Here is a 14,858-nt window from a genome sequence, read left to right on the forward strand (position 1 = left end):
GAATCTGTAATTTGTTTTGTTATTAGTATACCTTTATTACTTCAAATGTGTGTTCAAATGGTTTAAACGTAAAGAACTAAACAAGGCTATTGCAATTATTTCTACTGTACTGCACAGTGCACAGCAATCATATGCATATGAGCTAGCTAGGGTGACTGTATGACATATAACTGAGCATGAATAGGCTACAAAATCTTAATTTTTAGGGTGATGTATATAGCAACGGCTGGGGCGCATATGGCTTATCCAATGACACAGGTCAGGTATTATTTGTTCGGGATTTGCTTGGTACTGTTTCGTAGTATCCTCTACAATTTCTATTGTTGGACCGATACGGAAGATCAGCAGACTTTATTAGCATCTTTTTAAACCTCCGGAGTATAGCATTTGTCTAGTCGCCTTGTGATTGCCTAAAATCAACAATTCCATTTTACCTACATTAATAATTCCCACCGGAACTTTAGCACCCGGCCGCTAGTAATACTAAAAACATTCATCCAACCATAAACAGAATGAATGGAGGACTTCCGTACTAAGAAAGGCGTGACACGCAAGCCCTAAGTCAGATCAATCACAAGGGAACACCACTCACTCCTAATCATGCGAACAGATCTACACGTACGTCAATCCATAAAACAAAAGAAGCAAACGTGCACACGCCGGATCGTTGCAGCCCGAGAGCGCGCGCGTCATGGAAATTCCCCGACGCTGCGCCCTGCGCACATGGAACATCTGGAGCAGCTGCCATGTTAATTAAGGTGGCGTTTGGTATATAGCAACTGAAAACGTAAACTGCAATGGTAACTAATCACGCCGCTCCGCCGCCGTCGAGTTCGTCCAGCCAGTCCTCCGCGCCAAGGGCGTGCTCTTCGATGGCCGCCGCCGCTGTGGGCCTGTGGCCACCGAGGTCGTCTGCATCGAGATCGTGATGAGGGCCGCCGCGGACGTCCCGACCTTCGGGGCCACAAGTCGCGACGTGATCCGATTACACTGGAAAAAAAAACAGCCCAACCAAACGCCACCTGAATCACATGGAGATGAGAAGATGCGACGCAAATGCCCTGAGAGGGGAGAGGGATAATGAAGAAGATCTCCACAACGAACTCACGGAGTCTCCGTCCAGCCACAGGGGGACTCCTGTGTTAGAGCATCTCCAGCCCAAGTCCCCAAACAGACTCTCATTCCATTTTTTAGGAGTTTTGGGCTAAAACTCAATTCCAGTGGATGCCCTATTTGAGCTCCCATTTTGCATGGGCCTCCAAATTGAAGGCCCAAGCCCCTGGAAATAGAGGTCTCCCATTTCCAATAAACGGATCGGCTTCTCTTGTTCCTGCTCGCGACGCCGCCCCTCCTTGCGCGCCGCCCCTCCCTGTGCGGCCGCCCTCCTTGCGCGCGCCGCCCCGCCGGCCGACGCCCCCAGCACGAGGCGCCGCCCGCCACGCCGTCTCCGCCCGCCGCCGTCGCCGCCTACCACCGCGCCGTCGCCCATCCTTCTTCTCCATGGACAGATCCACGCCGGCGTCCCGCGCCATCTCTTCCGAACGCCGAAAGAGCGACGCCGCCGAGAGCCAGTGCCAGGACGGACGCCATGGACGCCAGGAGATCCACCTCGCGTGCGGGGAGGGCGTCGTCAAGGAGATCGGGCATGGAGTCGAAGGTGAAGCTGAGCTCCGGGAGGAGCGCCCAGACGCGGCACCAGTGGCGGTAGAGGACGCTGGTCCGCGCGACGGCCGCTGTGTCCGCTCCGGCTCCCTTCCCGTCGCCCTCGCCGGGCTCGGGGAGCGCGCTGAGGCAGTCCTCGCCGACGGCTTCGGAGGAGGAAGTAGGGGGCCTCGCGCGCTTGCCGTCGATCTCGCCTACGTCTGCAGCGGTGGCGGCGGCACGAAGAAGCGGTCGACGGCGTGGACGGAGCAGGCGGCGGAGTTGGATGGCGACGCGGCAGGCGGAGCTGGCGGCGGACAACTGCACGAACTCGAGCTAATCTTGAGAGGAGCTAGGCTGGGTGAGGCATTTGCAGGCCGGCCCGCTGGAGTTGGGCTCATATTTGAGCCCTCAAAATTTGCAGCCCACCTCCCAAATGGAGAAATAGGGGTTTCATTTGAGGACCTGTGCTGGAGATGCTCTTGTATATACTGGTGAAGCACGGTCGTCTCCTAACTAACATATCCAATATTCCCGGAATCGGAGATCGTGAAATTTCCAAAGGCCGGCCTATCTAGATACTAGTACTATTTTTCAAAACAAAAATTATATATACTAGTGCCGATCACACGTTGTGTACTACGCGATGGAGCACGTGCGGCTGATGTGATACGATGGTCACGGTAAAAACGGGCACAAGAAAAAAAAATGGGCACAAGAAAGCAATACCAATATCTTTGTACAATTAAAAAACCTTGCGAGGATATTTATGTGTAACTTTTTTTTCTAAAACTAGCAGAAATGCACATACTGACACGTATTTTAGAAAACCAATAAATAAGATATTTACATTATACAAAGATACCGTACAAACCAACTCTTATTTTATCTAAAATAGCTTAAACATACAGCGATCTAAAATAATTTGTTGATACATCAACAATACACCATTAGTCTCGTTTGAGCATTGGTTGTGTTCATCTTCAGTAAGGTTGTTGTGAAAGGCGTGAGCTAAACTTGTACTCATACATATCTTCTAGCGTAGGATAATGGCTCTCACTATCTGACTATGGTGTAGCATATAAATTTTAATCTCATCATAACGTGCTTTAATTTCGTGCACATCATAGTTCGAGCATATACCGTTTTCTAACACCGGTAGAGAAAAGGTTGATACACCGTTTACATTTTGAAGTTTAAATAATTATTATTAAATCACCTTCAAATATTGACTCCCGTGGTTATCCTCTGGTTCCAAAAAAGTGACTGAAGTATGATCGAAACCCACCAAGCATTATTTATGAGATTTGTTCAAAAATAGTACATAGAACGAAGGAAATCGCCATATATTAACTCGAAAATATAGTACCGCATATTCTGGTCTACCAAAATCTTTGTGGCCATGATAATGTTGTTGTGGATGTCAGCCTCAAGGAATAGTCTATGACTGTCGTGGTCGTCGTAGTCATTCAACAGATGGAGAAATGCTTTGGGTGCCACAAAAAAAGTCTCCTTGTGCTGCTAATTCAATATTACAAATAATTCTAGCCTATCACTTTTGGTATAATAAGTGAAACCAAAAGTCTAAACTTGGGAAAATGAACCTAGGCGGTGTCCTTATGTTCTAGAGATGGGTTATGTTCCATGTTATTTCATTTGGGCTATCCGAATCACCTTGTATACACGAGCTATAGCATATCTAAAGGAAAGTATCTATGCTTCAATCAATCACTTAATTAAATATTTCCATAAGCAACACAATAAGGAAGTGCATGCCCATCCCCTCAATCAGTTGTACTTAAATTTTTTTTCCCTTTTTGCATGCCAATCATAGTTGTAAGAATGTTCAAATTATGTACCAAAGGATTTCATCAGTCAATCACTTAATTTAATATTTCCATAAACAGCACAATAAGAAAGGAAATGCATTATCTATCCTAATTGTGATTGTTATTGGTTGGCGTCATTCATTTGCTGTTGATTGGAATCAATTATTGTTCATTCTCTAATATTACACCCAGTTAATTCGAAAATTTGTTGAAAACAGCCAATCAGCTAATCAGCTTTCCATCTAAGACCCATGATTATTGGCCACGTCCTCTCTTGCCATGATTAATTAATGTTGACATTTCCTAAATTAACGTTGATGTTTTCCAAATAGTACATCAAATGTGATGGGTGGTTACGCTAGGTACGTAGAACAGCCATGGTGAGAAAAGAGATTTTTTGTTGAAAACATTTTAAAAACAGCTATTTCATCTATCCATCATCTTGAGACCTGCGGTGGGGGGCATCCGTGAGGTAAGGGTGGTCCACTTTGGGTGAAAATAGTTTCCAATTGTCCATATATAAGACTTCAGTTTTAACCAACAAATATTTTTTTTCTTTTCCGCAGATTAATTGCCCAGTACCTGAGCAGACACATCCAGGATTTTCGATCAAAAAAAGCTACCACAATACTTCATAAGTTTGGCAGTAGTTGTTGCTCTTTCGATTCTCGTCAAATAAAGGCAAGCTGAAACATGGTTAATTGAACAAAATATGGGGGCTGAGAACTCATGCAGAAGTTCCGGCTTCTCAAGAAACAGCTGCATAATCTGAAGAGGCCTTGATGCAGCTACTTTCTGCACAGGAAATTTCTTTGGTTCCAAGTGTACCTTGTACTTGCAAGCCCAATTTCCCAGTACCATTGCAGTACTCCAATTTGATTTTATGATTCAATAGCCCAAACATTAGATGCAGGTATATCTCTTGCATAAAATAGAGTGCTTTTCTCCAGCTGTATCTCTTCCTAAAGATGAGCTTCCCTGTTGTACACCAAATGGCATTGGCAAAATCAGTCAATTTCCGTATGGTAGCATATAGGACTGTCCGCAGATTACTCGAGAACTCTCTCTCCAGTTGAAAAGACATTCCACACCACTGTTCCTACTATGTACAGTGCAACGGCCACCTTAAACACACTGTCCCAAGAACCTGAAAGTTAAAAGGGAAATGAATAAACCATCCTTTTTTGAGTGGAAATGAATAAAACATAGGAAGAACTTAAATAAATTAATAAACACAAGGTGCCTATATTTTGCTATAGTGAGGTGAATTTTCGACCTAATAATAACTACTAAATAATATTTGCCTTGCTTGAAATATCAGAAAGATACAGCTTTTAATGTGTCACTACTAGAGACCACCGTTGATTTTACATTTTTTTTCAGTTTCTTACCTTTCTGAAGAATGTAGCCAGTGGCAGCAGTACCAAAAACTCCTGCAAGCACGCCAGCAGTGTTCGACAGTCCAAGAAGTACTCCCTGCAGTTTTGGTGGAAACATTATCTAGTTACATACAGCTGTCTACAAAGATAAGCCCAAAAAAAGCAAGAACCACCAGTACTACCAGAATTAAACACTAAACCTCTTACGTGAACTAGGAATATTATACCAGTAACAAACTACATGAGTACAATACCGCGTAACGTGGCCCTATGTCTTGATGGTTCGAATACAGCCCAGATTGTGAAAAGGCATCACTCCCCTGCCAAAGAAAATGGCCAGTTACACACCAGCAAGCATTTATAGTGGAACAGTTGCCAATTGTTAACGTATATGAAGCTACATATAGATACATATTAGTGGTCTTTCTGAAGCACAACAAACCTGACTGCAAGCCATACATAATACAGCCATGCCTGGAGTCTGGACTTTGCTCAGCAGTGTTAAGAACAATGCTGGCCCAAGAAAACCAATCGATTGCATAATCTGCATCAGTACATTTCCGAAGTATTTCAAGATCAGTAGCCCTTAAGCATAACTGCTCTCAAATTCACACATGAAACAAAAATTATGGAAGGATAACTTACCTTCCGGACGTTTGTTATAGAGACCCCTTTCTGAACAAGAGTATCAGCGATCCATCCACCAATATTCGCAAAAACAGCCATTGTCAGCCATGGCAAGACACAGAGAAGCCCGGACTCGGTTAGATTGAACTTCAGAACCTGGGTCAAAAAATTTGGGGAACACAACAAAGAGCATGATGATGTCATTCCATGGTATTAACAATGAGGACTGCCAAACATTTCACAGGATAACTTTGTAACAACCTGATTGTAGTAAGTGGGCATCCATGTTAGAAGAATGAATGTTCCCCAGTTATGGCAAAAGTGTGATATTATGAGAGCCCAAACTGGAGCCTTCGAAAGAATCAGCCTCCATGGTATGGAAGTGACAGGCTCCTTGAAGGTACCACCACCCAGTATGTGCCTCTTTTCAGCTTTACTTAGTTCAGGATCATCATCAGGAGAGCTGTGTGCCTAATTAGGATTATATACTAGCTGTCAGCTAAGGAAAATGTGCGCCAACAAAAATAATTGCACTTTGCTAACAACTTCCAGAGTGGTTGATGTGGTTAACGGATAGAACAAAATGGTAGCTAAAGCAACCTTCTATGCTGAAAACCTGTATATTTAGTAACCCGTACGAAACAGAACTATAAATGACATGAGACAATAGGGCAAGGCTTGGTCTTTCTTACTTTGCTTTGCCACAGTGCAAACCAGACACTTCCAAGGGATCCAAATGCGTAGAAGACAGAAGGCCAACCAAATTTGCTGATCAACAGAGGTGACAAAGCAAGGCCAGTGACTGACCCAAGGTACATTCCGCTGTACACTAAGGCAAGAGATCTGCTTCTCTCTGAAACTGGGATCCATTTGGAAAGGATGTTGTTCATAGCAGGCATGGCAACACCCTGTAAAACCATTAGATATAAGAAAAACAATTATATAAAAGCAAAAAAGCTATTGCATTGTACTGTTGCAACTAGAAACTTGGGTCGTTAACAAAGCCACGCCACTAATTATATCAACAAACTAAGTTAGATGCCTAGTGTAACACAGTCAAGTTGTACCAAACTGCTATCGAGCTGGATATATCACTTGTTTTATTTGATGTAACAGATCTGATTATTTAAACAGTAAAGGCTCTGACATAATATGAAGTTTGTCATCATTATGGCCTTTCATGGACGCTATTCTACCTATGTAACTTGGAGAAATATGTTGAATACACACCCTACCCCAGATAAACAGCAAAGTTATACAGTACAAAATGTAGAGACAAGTACAGCACACAACCTCGCCTATCCCCATGAAGGCACGCATGGTGAGTAAGTACGGAAGTCCAATCTTGGCAGCAAGGGGTGTAAGAATTGTTGCAAGTGACCACCATACAACCCCAAATCCTAGCACTACCTTACCACCAAACCTATCGGCCCAAATACCTCCGAGAATCTGCAGCAACAAGTTCCATAGTGAAATGTCAGAAATTCACCAAAATGCTCATGTAAGAAATTAGCTTATAAAAAACTCTGTGTACAGTAAGCAATAGAAAAGCACCTGTGTAAGAAGGTAACCCCAAAAGAAAGATGATTGGATTAGACCAACTGTTGCTGGATTCCAGCTGAACTCTGAAGACATTGGTAGGATCGCGATGCTCATATTGACCTGGCACAAATCAGAAAATTTTCAGGAAGCAAACGAAAAGGAGAACTGCGTAAAAAAACTATTATTATCAGACAAATTAGACAAAATACAAGCATTATTGTCTAACTCACACGGTCCATATTGCAAAGAAGGAATGCAAAGAAGCAGAGGAGAACAATCGTCCAGCGCTTAGGAAACTCCTGCCACCAAGGAGAAATCTCATTTGTATCTCCAATCCCCACAGCCTCGGCAGGAACATCAGAAGGATTCAAGGGTGACCCCGTGATTTCATATTGCTCAGCTTTTAAGTCAGCACGTGTTCTTATTGGTAGTTTGTACTCTGGCTGAACACAAGCACTCTCCAAACTAGTGAAATTCTCCCACCTCCTGGGTTTCAACCAGCCACTGTTTATTGGATCTGAAGATAGAAAGCACTCAACCCGCGATAGAACCCTCTTCTTTATGCTTGCATTGTGGCATGCCCGAGTCAAGTAGTCTCTTGAAGACTCCAGCACAGGCTGCTGAAACTGCCCAGACATTTCTAGTCTTGACATTGCGGTGCTCCTGGAATAATTTTGAAGCAGCAAAAGTGTGCTCCTAGTAGCATGTCGACCAAATCTTTCTCCTAGTAACATACACTTGTTCTGCAGTGACGTGCAATATTTCATCCCATGTTGTTTTCCTGCATAATTAGGGTGAAGAGACCTTGAGTGGAAATCTAGTAATAAGCTGTTCATTTCAACTTGTAAACTGTTCAGGGAAACAGAAACTAATCTTTATGGAGCAATAATTATAGCTGCTCAATCACACCGAACACATGTGATATGGTACAATTCTTAAACTGCACAGAAATCATCAAATGATTACCAAATATTCTCACAGAATCTTATGGAAAGTTCAGCAAATATACTTGTTATTGTTCTGGTTGAGTTCATTTAGTGCTCATTTTACGGTGTTACCTCTCTAGAGGCAGGAGGAAGTGACGAACTTCTAATCTCAACCTCTCTAATTGGTATATTTTAGTTCTGTTAGTAAATGTTCAAAGGAAGAGTGTTTCAATCTAGAAAAAACGTTCCAATTGCATGCGGCATGGTCCCATGCAACCAACTTCATCCAAATAGTTATATTTAGACTGTCCTGTTTCAAATTTTAAGAAGTACATTTATGTCCTACTTGAATTAAATTTCTTGCTACTAAATCTCACAATATGGTTTTATTTCATGAATATCTTATGGCCATCAGCTACTATACAGTAATCCATATAAACATATTTAATCTGCATATTGCAATTTTATATCAAGTTCGGATTTGTCGCTAGTAGGATTCAACACCTTTATTATAATTTGAATCCAAAATATGAAGCTAATGGTGTGCACAATGGTATATGTAAAAGAGTAAATTTCACCAGAAGTCCTTAAAATTGCCCCGAACTCTCATCCCGGTCCTTGAACTTGTCCCAAGTTCTCATCCTGGTCCTCAAACTCTCAAAATGGATAAAGTTTGGTTCCACTTTGAGTAGGAATCCAACTTGATTTGAAATCCAAACAAACTTGAAACAATTTGCAAAAGTTTTTTTCTAAATAAATAATGCATTTTAGAAACGCATGGATCTGGATGAGAGTATAGGATAAGTTTAAGGATTGGGATAAGAACGTGTGATAAGTTTATAGATCATTCTGTGCATTTTGAGAGTATTATGACCAGGATGAGAACTCGGAACAAGTTTAAGGACCGGAACTAGAGAGCGTGGAACAAGTTTAAGGACTATTATGTGTATTTTATATTATATATGCATTTTAAAATACCGAGACCGAATGAGAACTCTAATGACCGCCGATGAAATTTATTCATTGTAAAACCTTTGGGCCATCGTAGCGTACCATGGCAGGCAGTGGTAGGCATCCACAGCCAGGAGGGGCGGCGCTTCCCTTGTGGCAGAGTGGGGCGGACGGGCGAAGGAACCCCCACCCCACCTCTCACCATCGCTCCACACCCCTGCATCCCCAGTCCCCGATGGAGAGAACAAGTGGCGGCGGCGGCTGCCTTCTGAAGTTGGAGAAGAAGCTAGAACAGGGGCGATGGGGAGGGTGCGGACCGGCGGAGCGAAACGTTTTCCTAGCAGCAGGCGGTGCGCCGTCGCCGACCACGGACTGGTGCTCGCCGCTGCACCGAGCGCACCATGGACGATAGGTGGCAACCGGGAGCGGGCCGGGGAGACACCAGGGCTCCGCCTGGACCTCCACCGCAGTAGCTGGGCGCGCTCTCGCTCACCTCGCTGTTACCCACGGGAGACGAAGAAGCGGTAGAGAGCTAGCGGTGAGGAGATAGGATGAGCCGACGAGCAAAGCAGAGAGCCGGACAGGCTCAGATTAGGGATGGCAACGGCTACAAAATATCCGCGCGACCAAACCCGACGGGTGCGGATACGGATTTGAGTTTGTGCCCGCGGGTACGGGCGTGGGTACAACTCTAAACCTAACGGATATCTTCAAATGGGTTTGAAAAATTAATACCCGAATCCGCAAACCCGCAAACCCGCAAATAATGACTTTTGTGATGTATTATGTACGAGACTAGTTCATTATTTGCTAAAATTTATTTGTTTCCTCAAATAAATGGTATTGACGTGTTGATTATTAGGTTATAATTTAATAATATTGAGAAATAGAGGTGCATATTAATATTTACATGCTATTAAAATGTGCTTGTGTGCTTAATTTTCTAAAACATGCGGGTATGCGGGCGTACCCGCGGGTATGCGAGTATCCGCGGATAGCGGGTAAGGGTATCATTTTCTACCCGTTGCGGGTTGCGGGCGCGGGCGCGGGCACGGATTTTAGCACGCGGGTACGGATTTATGAAGTTGATATCCGCGCGGATTTTACCCGTTGCCATCTTTAGCTCAGATGCCTCGGAGGCTCAGACAACAGATAACGACTTCAGTGGATGGCAAATAGTTTATACCACTTCAGGGATATTCTGTTAACTTTTCTTTTCTAATTCTTTCATCATCAATATTTGATGTGTGCTTGATTAAAATGATAAAATATAATTAAATTAGTAAAATTTTGATCTTTGGTACTCATAAAATCATATTTGTAGATTTCTAGTCAAGTGATTTTTATAATTGCATAACTTATTAGATGTTACTAACCCTAATACTAATATTAGATGTTACTAACGAGCAGAAGAAAGGGCCAAAGGGGCATGGTACCCATGATGGTGAGCATGCTGCCTTACAGCCTTAGCATGGTACCCATGATGGATCGTGAATTCCCTATCACCTCCAGGTCACTACTTACGCCACCTTATTCAAGAAACGGTGATAGAACACAAAGGCGTGCTCCTTCGTGGCCAGCGGCGGCCAAAAGCTCCCAAATCAGAACCGAAGCAGGAAAGCATGCGCGCTAGTGTCAAATGTTACAGGTCTTGGTGGCGCCACGCGGCATAATAGAGGAAGAGGTGGGAGCCAGTGGTGGTAATAGATCATGACCATGATGCTCTCTTCACAATTCTATTTAGCTCTAAATTTTTAGCTCAAAATTGTATAAGATTAAACCCTAACCTTTTTAGAACTCTGCCTTTAAATTATCTAGACTAAAAATAAAAACCCTTTGCCACCCCTGTATGCAGCTAGCAATGGCGAAGGGTGAGGTGAAATAAAAGTGCGGTCAACGCTACATTTAGTCAAGTGTAAAGTGATCATATAAAAAAATTCAGTGCTATGTGAGCTAAACTAACTACATTAGAACCATTGGGCAGTTGGCAAGTATAGAAAAGCTAAATTACAGATTTGCAGCTCGTCCAATACGTGTAGCAACTAGTGAGCACAGCGAGGCAATCATGGGTGCAAGTTCTCTAATTGCAACTTGCATAGTCCTAGATTTTGTTGAGAATATCTGAATATGAGTACAGAAGGGCCCACAAACGTACTCAACTCAAGCCTGAAGTGTAGGAGCTAATGTGGAGAAAGATGGGAGCAGTTGTTACGCATCTATGCATGGAGTCATGCAGCTGTGCACGCGAGTAGCCCTGCAAATGGGCCAGAACCCCACCTGAACCCCCACCAATCCATTTCCGCGATACAAATTATGTCCACCCAATCCTATCCAATCCTCTATGCTGATAATCCAAACTACACCAAACCATTGTATGATTTCAAGCCACACCAAATCAAATTGTTTGACAATCCATGGATTCAACCCATTAAAACCCATTTCTCAACCCATGGATTGCAAATGGCCGGAGAATGAACGATGTGATGGAACGAAGCAAGCTAATAAGCGCAGCATATTAGGTAGACCTAACCAATCAGTTGTTGCACCATACTCGTACCTGTACACGCTCAGATACACAACGATAACATGCAGGCAGCAGGCATATGAATCGATCGGTGCGTGATCAATATATATCCATGTACCTAGCTATTTTGGTTACAGACATTCTGACAAGCAGCAAGCAAGACCTTGAAACAGCGACCTGTGATGAGCCAGCATTGCAATTGCCAAAATATGTTACAGACATTCGACAACCAGCAAGCTATTAGCTATTTTGACAGACGTTGAAGCATGAAGATTGCAGGTTCAACAATTACGAGATGAAGGCCCTGACGCACTCAGAGAAGTCGCAAACCTCTCCTGCAATGTAACCACACCAAATGTTGAAATCAATTTAACCACACCATGCAATGAAAAATTATATATATAAAAAAAGGGCGTACCCAGTGCAAAAGCTCCCACACAAGGTGGGAAACAATTATTGAAATGAAATTCAACAAGCAAATCAAAATGTCTGATGAAATATAAGAAAATATTACCCTTTAACAGATTAGCTACCATTGCATCTAGGAAGACATCAATATCAACAAGGTCCTGCATAGCGCCATTTAACAGATTAGCTGGACAACACAATATCACTGCAAAGTGCAAAGATTAGATAAAACAATTTATGACATTCCATTTCACAGATGCTAAGTAAATCAACTGTTAAATGAATAAAAGCATGAGTAAACTAGAGACCAAAATATGTCAGAACAGTAAAAATGGAATCCAATATCGGAGGCTATAGAAGTCACTGGTTGTTTGGTAGGAGGAAAGGCATACATAATATGTAGCATACCAAAGAACATCTGGAAGTGAATCATAAAGCCAATCAACATAATTTCATGCTGTCAAGTTGTGATGTCCTCTGTTATCCTCACATACAGTTTGCAGGAAGAAAGGCAGAAAGTAGAGGTTTGTCATTTGAACTCTCAGAAAATAGTAGAGGTTCGTCAATTGAACTTTCAGAAATACTTTCTTCATCTCTTCATATTTCTTCCAGCAATCATTACGGATCGTTTGACGCCCCTTAACCTTGAAAGCTGGCTGCATTGAATCTATCCAAGGCTGCAGGTAAGGATCTTCAAACTTTAGGAAAGCAATTTCAGCATGGATGATAAAATCAATCATCCATTCACGACAGAGTTGGGCATCAAAGACAAAAATTTTATCAATTGATTTCTTGATCATGGATGCTTGAAAGCCCTTTCTGATAGCACTGTCAATCGCTGGACATGCATTGGCAATATGGCTTCTGAGACTGCTAGTTCCTGATTTGGTAACCAATTTCATGAGGCAATACTTGCAAACTGCTTTTAGCTCACCATCCACATCAGCCAAGTCTTTCTCATAGTGTTCCCAAACAGCGGAACGCATACGACGTGGAGTCGAAGTTGTATCAGCCTCTTCACTAGCACGAGTTCCAGACCCCTTTGATATACTGATTGACATCTTTTGTAACAGCAACTATGCAGCCTATTAAAGATGTATAGGGTAGCTGTTAGTTTAACCCATGCATTTTCAGAAAAGCAAGCTAAGTAAGGAATTCCCCAAACAACGACGCGGTACACATCTACTATTCCAACAATGTGCATATATATATTCTTGTGCAATTTGACTCTCTATTCTGATCAAGCTTTCATCCATTATATATTCTTGTGCAATTTGACTCTCTATTCCGATCAAGTTGAGAAAGAATCCAAAAGAACCACAGCTAGGAACCACCTGTTTGGGCATCCCATCGGAATCCAAGAAAAAGCTGTGTGCTGCCTGGGTCTTAAACCAGTGATGGGTGACCACTTTAGACTAAACATGGGGCATAAGTGATCCCTGTATCAACTGTTCAACAACTAGGATGACCACTTTAGACTAAAATTGGGACGTAAGTGATCCCCAAATCAATTGCCCAAACATGTAGTGAGCCACAGAGAAAAAGGTGAAATTGAGCATACACAACAGAGTTCATGATGCCCCAGTTCCAAAGGTAAGACCTTGGCTTGCAAGATCCTTTCCCCCAATGTAAATTAAAATTACTCAAGCATCTAGTTCAAAACCATCAGACATTATTGCACACCCCAGATTCTTTTCTCCAAGCATACACAACAGAGTTCATGATGCCCCAGTTCCAAAGGTAAGACCTTGGCTTGAAAAAGGCAGCATTGTGTACACAATTTTAATCTGAAAGATAGCTAATACATTCTGTACATTCACATGCATACATTCCAGTATTCCAAAATGCATGTGTCGTACACGGATAATGCATCACAGAGATGTCAATTACACATCACTATGGGCAAAATGTGCAGGAACAATCAGTAGAGCATTACCCATCAGGAGCAAGGGGGTGCATCGCGCAGTACCTGGAACTCCTGCACCTGCTTCTGCTGCTCGGCCTGCCACTGACCGACGACGCTGAACACCTCGCCCACCACCGACTCGACCCGCTCCATGAGCGCCTCCGCGAAGGCCTTCCCGAGGAAGAAAGCGTCGAGGACGGCCTTGCTCCCGTTGTTACCTGCGCGACACCACCAGCAAGACGACATAGTGAAACCCCAGCTCGAGTCGGGCTGCCCTACTGCTCTTCTCCCCACGTGGACTCAGAGGGTACCTGGCTTGGGCTCGGGGCGTGAGCCGCCGCCACCGCCGCTACTCCGGGCCGCGAATCTGGGGAGCCTTCTGGTGGAGAAGGGGGAGGCGTGGCAGGGGGCTAAGGCCGGGAAGGGGACGCAGCAGACGGGGGAGAGGGACGGCGGCGGCCACAAGCAGCGCGGCCCCCCTGTGGCGGTGGCCCGGGGGAGAGGGACGGGGGAGAGGAATTTGCGAGGAAGCAGCAGCCGGACCGTGGCTTTGGGACTCCGGTTGGAATCGTGGGTTCAGCCCATTAGCAAACCGAAACAAGCAGCCCAAAACCAAACTAAACTGAACTACTCCAAACAATAGCTCGAACCGAACTAGCCCACCAGCTTGCTCAGCTTATTTTCACCCAAATTGAATTGGCCCAACAAAAAAACCAAACCATGCAAACTGGTTCCACCCAAACCATTGTCAGGTTTACACGCGAGCATGCACTGGGAGGTAACTCCTCACAAATCAGGGACCGGAGCCCAGTTTGGCCTCCCGTAACCTATGCTCCAGCCTCCAGGATACAGAAGTATCTCTCGCTCAAGCAGGAGTTGGTCCATGCTCCTGTATACAGAATAAGGAATTGGTCCAAACTCCTAATTATAAGCGATCCATCGGAGCAAGGGATAACCTAGAAAAACGGGGCCGAGCATGGACATAATACTCCGGAATAAGAGATGCTCCATACAGTACGCTTGCAGACTCGAGCCATACAGTACTTCAATGCCATACTTCTGCCCCAGACCTAAACTTTGATATAAACAGGGGACTAAAAAGGGGACTGAAAAGTGGAGTAATCT

The 14,858-nt window shown here is 43.8% G+C and overlaps 3 protein-coding genes across 4 annotated transcripts; all 3 read right to left on the bottom strand.

Annotated features, from left to right (window-relative positions):
* Window positions 1–3,957: 3,957 nt before the first annotated feature.
* LOC120672722 (probable anion transporter 4, chloroplastic) lies at window positions 3,958–10,009 on the bottom strand. Its single transcript, XM_039953276.1, has 11 exons — window positions 8,998–10,009; window positions 7,249–7,799; window positions 7,031–7,138; window positions 6,770–6,925; window positions 6,169–6,384; window positions 5,738–5,947; window positions 5,495–5,632; window positions 5,292–5,393; window positions 5,104–5,169; window positions 4,862–4,946; window positions 3,958–4,617 (listed from the first exon to the last, which is right to left on the bottom strand). The coding sequence occupies exons 1-11, from the start codon at window positions 9,116–9,118 to the stop codon at window positions 4,520–4,522; spliced, it is 1,851 nt and encodes a 616-aa protein (XP_039809210.1). The 5' UTR covers window positions 9,119–10,009; the 3' UTR covers window positions 3,958–4,519.
* Window positions 10,010–11,482: 1,473 nt separating this feature from the next.
* LOC120676642 lies at window positions 11,483–12,906 on the bottom strand. Of its 2 annotated transcripts, XM_039957961.1 has the most exons (3): window positions 12,322–12,906; window positions 11,934–11,988; window positions 11,483–11,754 (listed from the first exon to the last, which is right to left on the bottom strand). In XM_039957961.1, the coding sequence occupies exons 1-3, from the start codon at window positions 12,886–12,888 to the stop codon at window positions 11,708–11,710; spliced, it is 669 nt and encodes a 222-aa protein (XP_039813895.1). In that variant the 5' UTR covers window positions 12,889–12,906; the 3' UTR covers window positions 11,483–11,707. The 2 variants fall into 2 exon arrangements, with proteins under 2 accessions (XP_039813895.1, XP_039813894.1); XM_039957960.1 differs by having other exon boundaries at window positions 11,483–11,988.
* LOC120676643 lies at window positions 12,143–14,309 on the bottom strand (the record flags this gene model as incomplete). The annotated part of the gene is made up of 3 exons (XM_039957962.1): window positions 12,143–12,912; window positions 13,797–13,951; window positions 14,045–14,309. Coding segments are annotated over 3 exons (429 nt in total), but the record flags the coding sequence as incomplete, so codon positions are not given.
* Between the last annotated feature and the right edge of the window lie 549 nt (window positions 14,310–14,858).

This window comes from Panicum virgatum, chromosome 5N, assembly GCF_016808335.1.
Source record: "Panicum virgatum strain AP13 chromosome 5N, P.virgatum_v5, whole genome shotgun sequence".
Classification (NCBI taxonomy): Eukaryota; Viridiplantae; Streptophyta; class Magnoliopsida; order Poales; family Poaceae; genus Panicum; species Panicum virgatum.

Coding starts and splice junctions, on each gene's coding strand:
- LOC120676642 (XM_039957960.1), bottom strand. CDS start 12,888: ATGTCAATCAGTATATCAAAGGGGTCTGGAACTCGTGCTAGTGAAGAG. Junction 11,989..12,321: donor TGCCTTTCTTCCTGCAAACT/GTATGTGAGGAT, acceptor GGCGCTATGCAG/GACCTTGTTGATATTGATGT.
- LOC120672722 (XM_039953276.1), bottom strand. CDS start 9,118: ATGCAGGGGTGTGGAGCGATGGTGAGAGGTGGGGTGGGGGTTCCTTCG. Junction 5,394..5,494: donor CTATAACAAACGTCCGGAAG/GTAAGTTATCCT, acceptor GTACTGATGCAG/ATTATGCAATCGATTGGTTT. Junction 4,618..4,861: donor TGGCTACATTCTTCAGAAAG/GTAAGAAACTGA, acceptor TTTAACTTTCAG/GTTCTTGGGACAGTGTGTTT.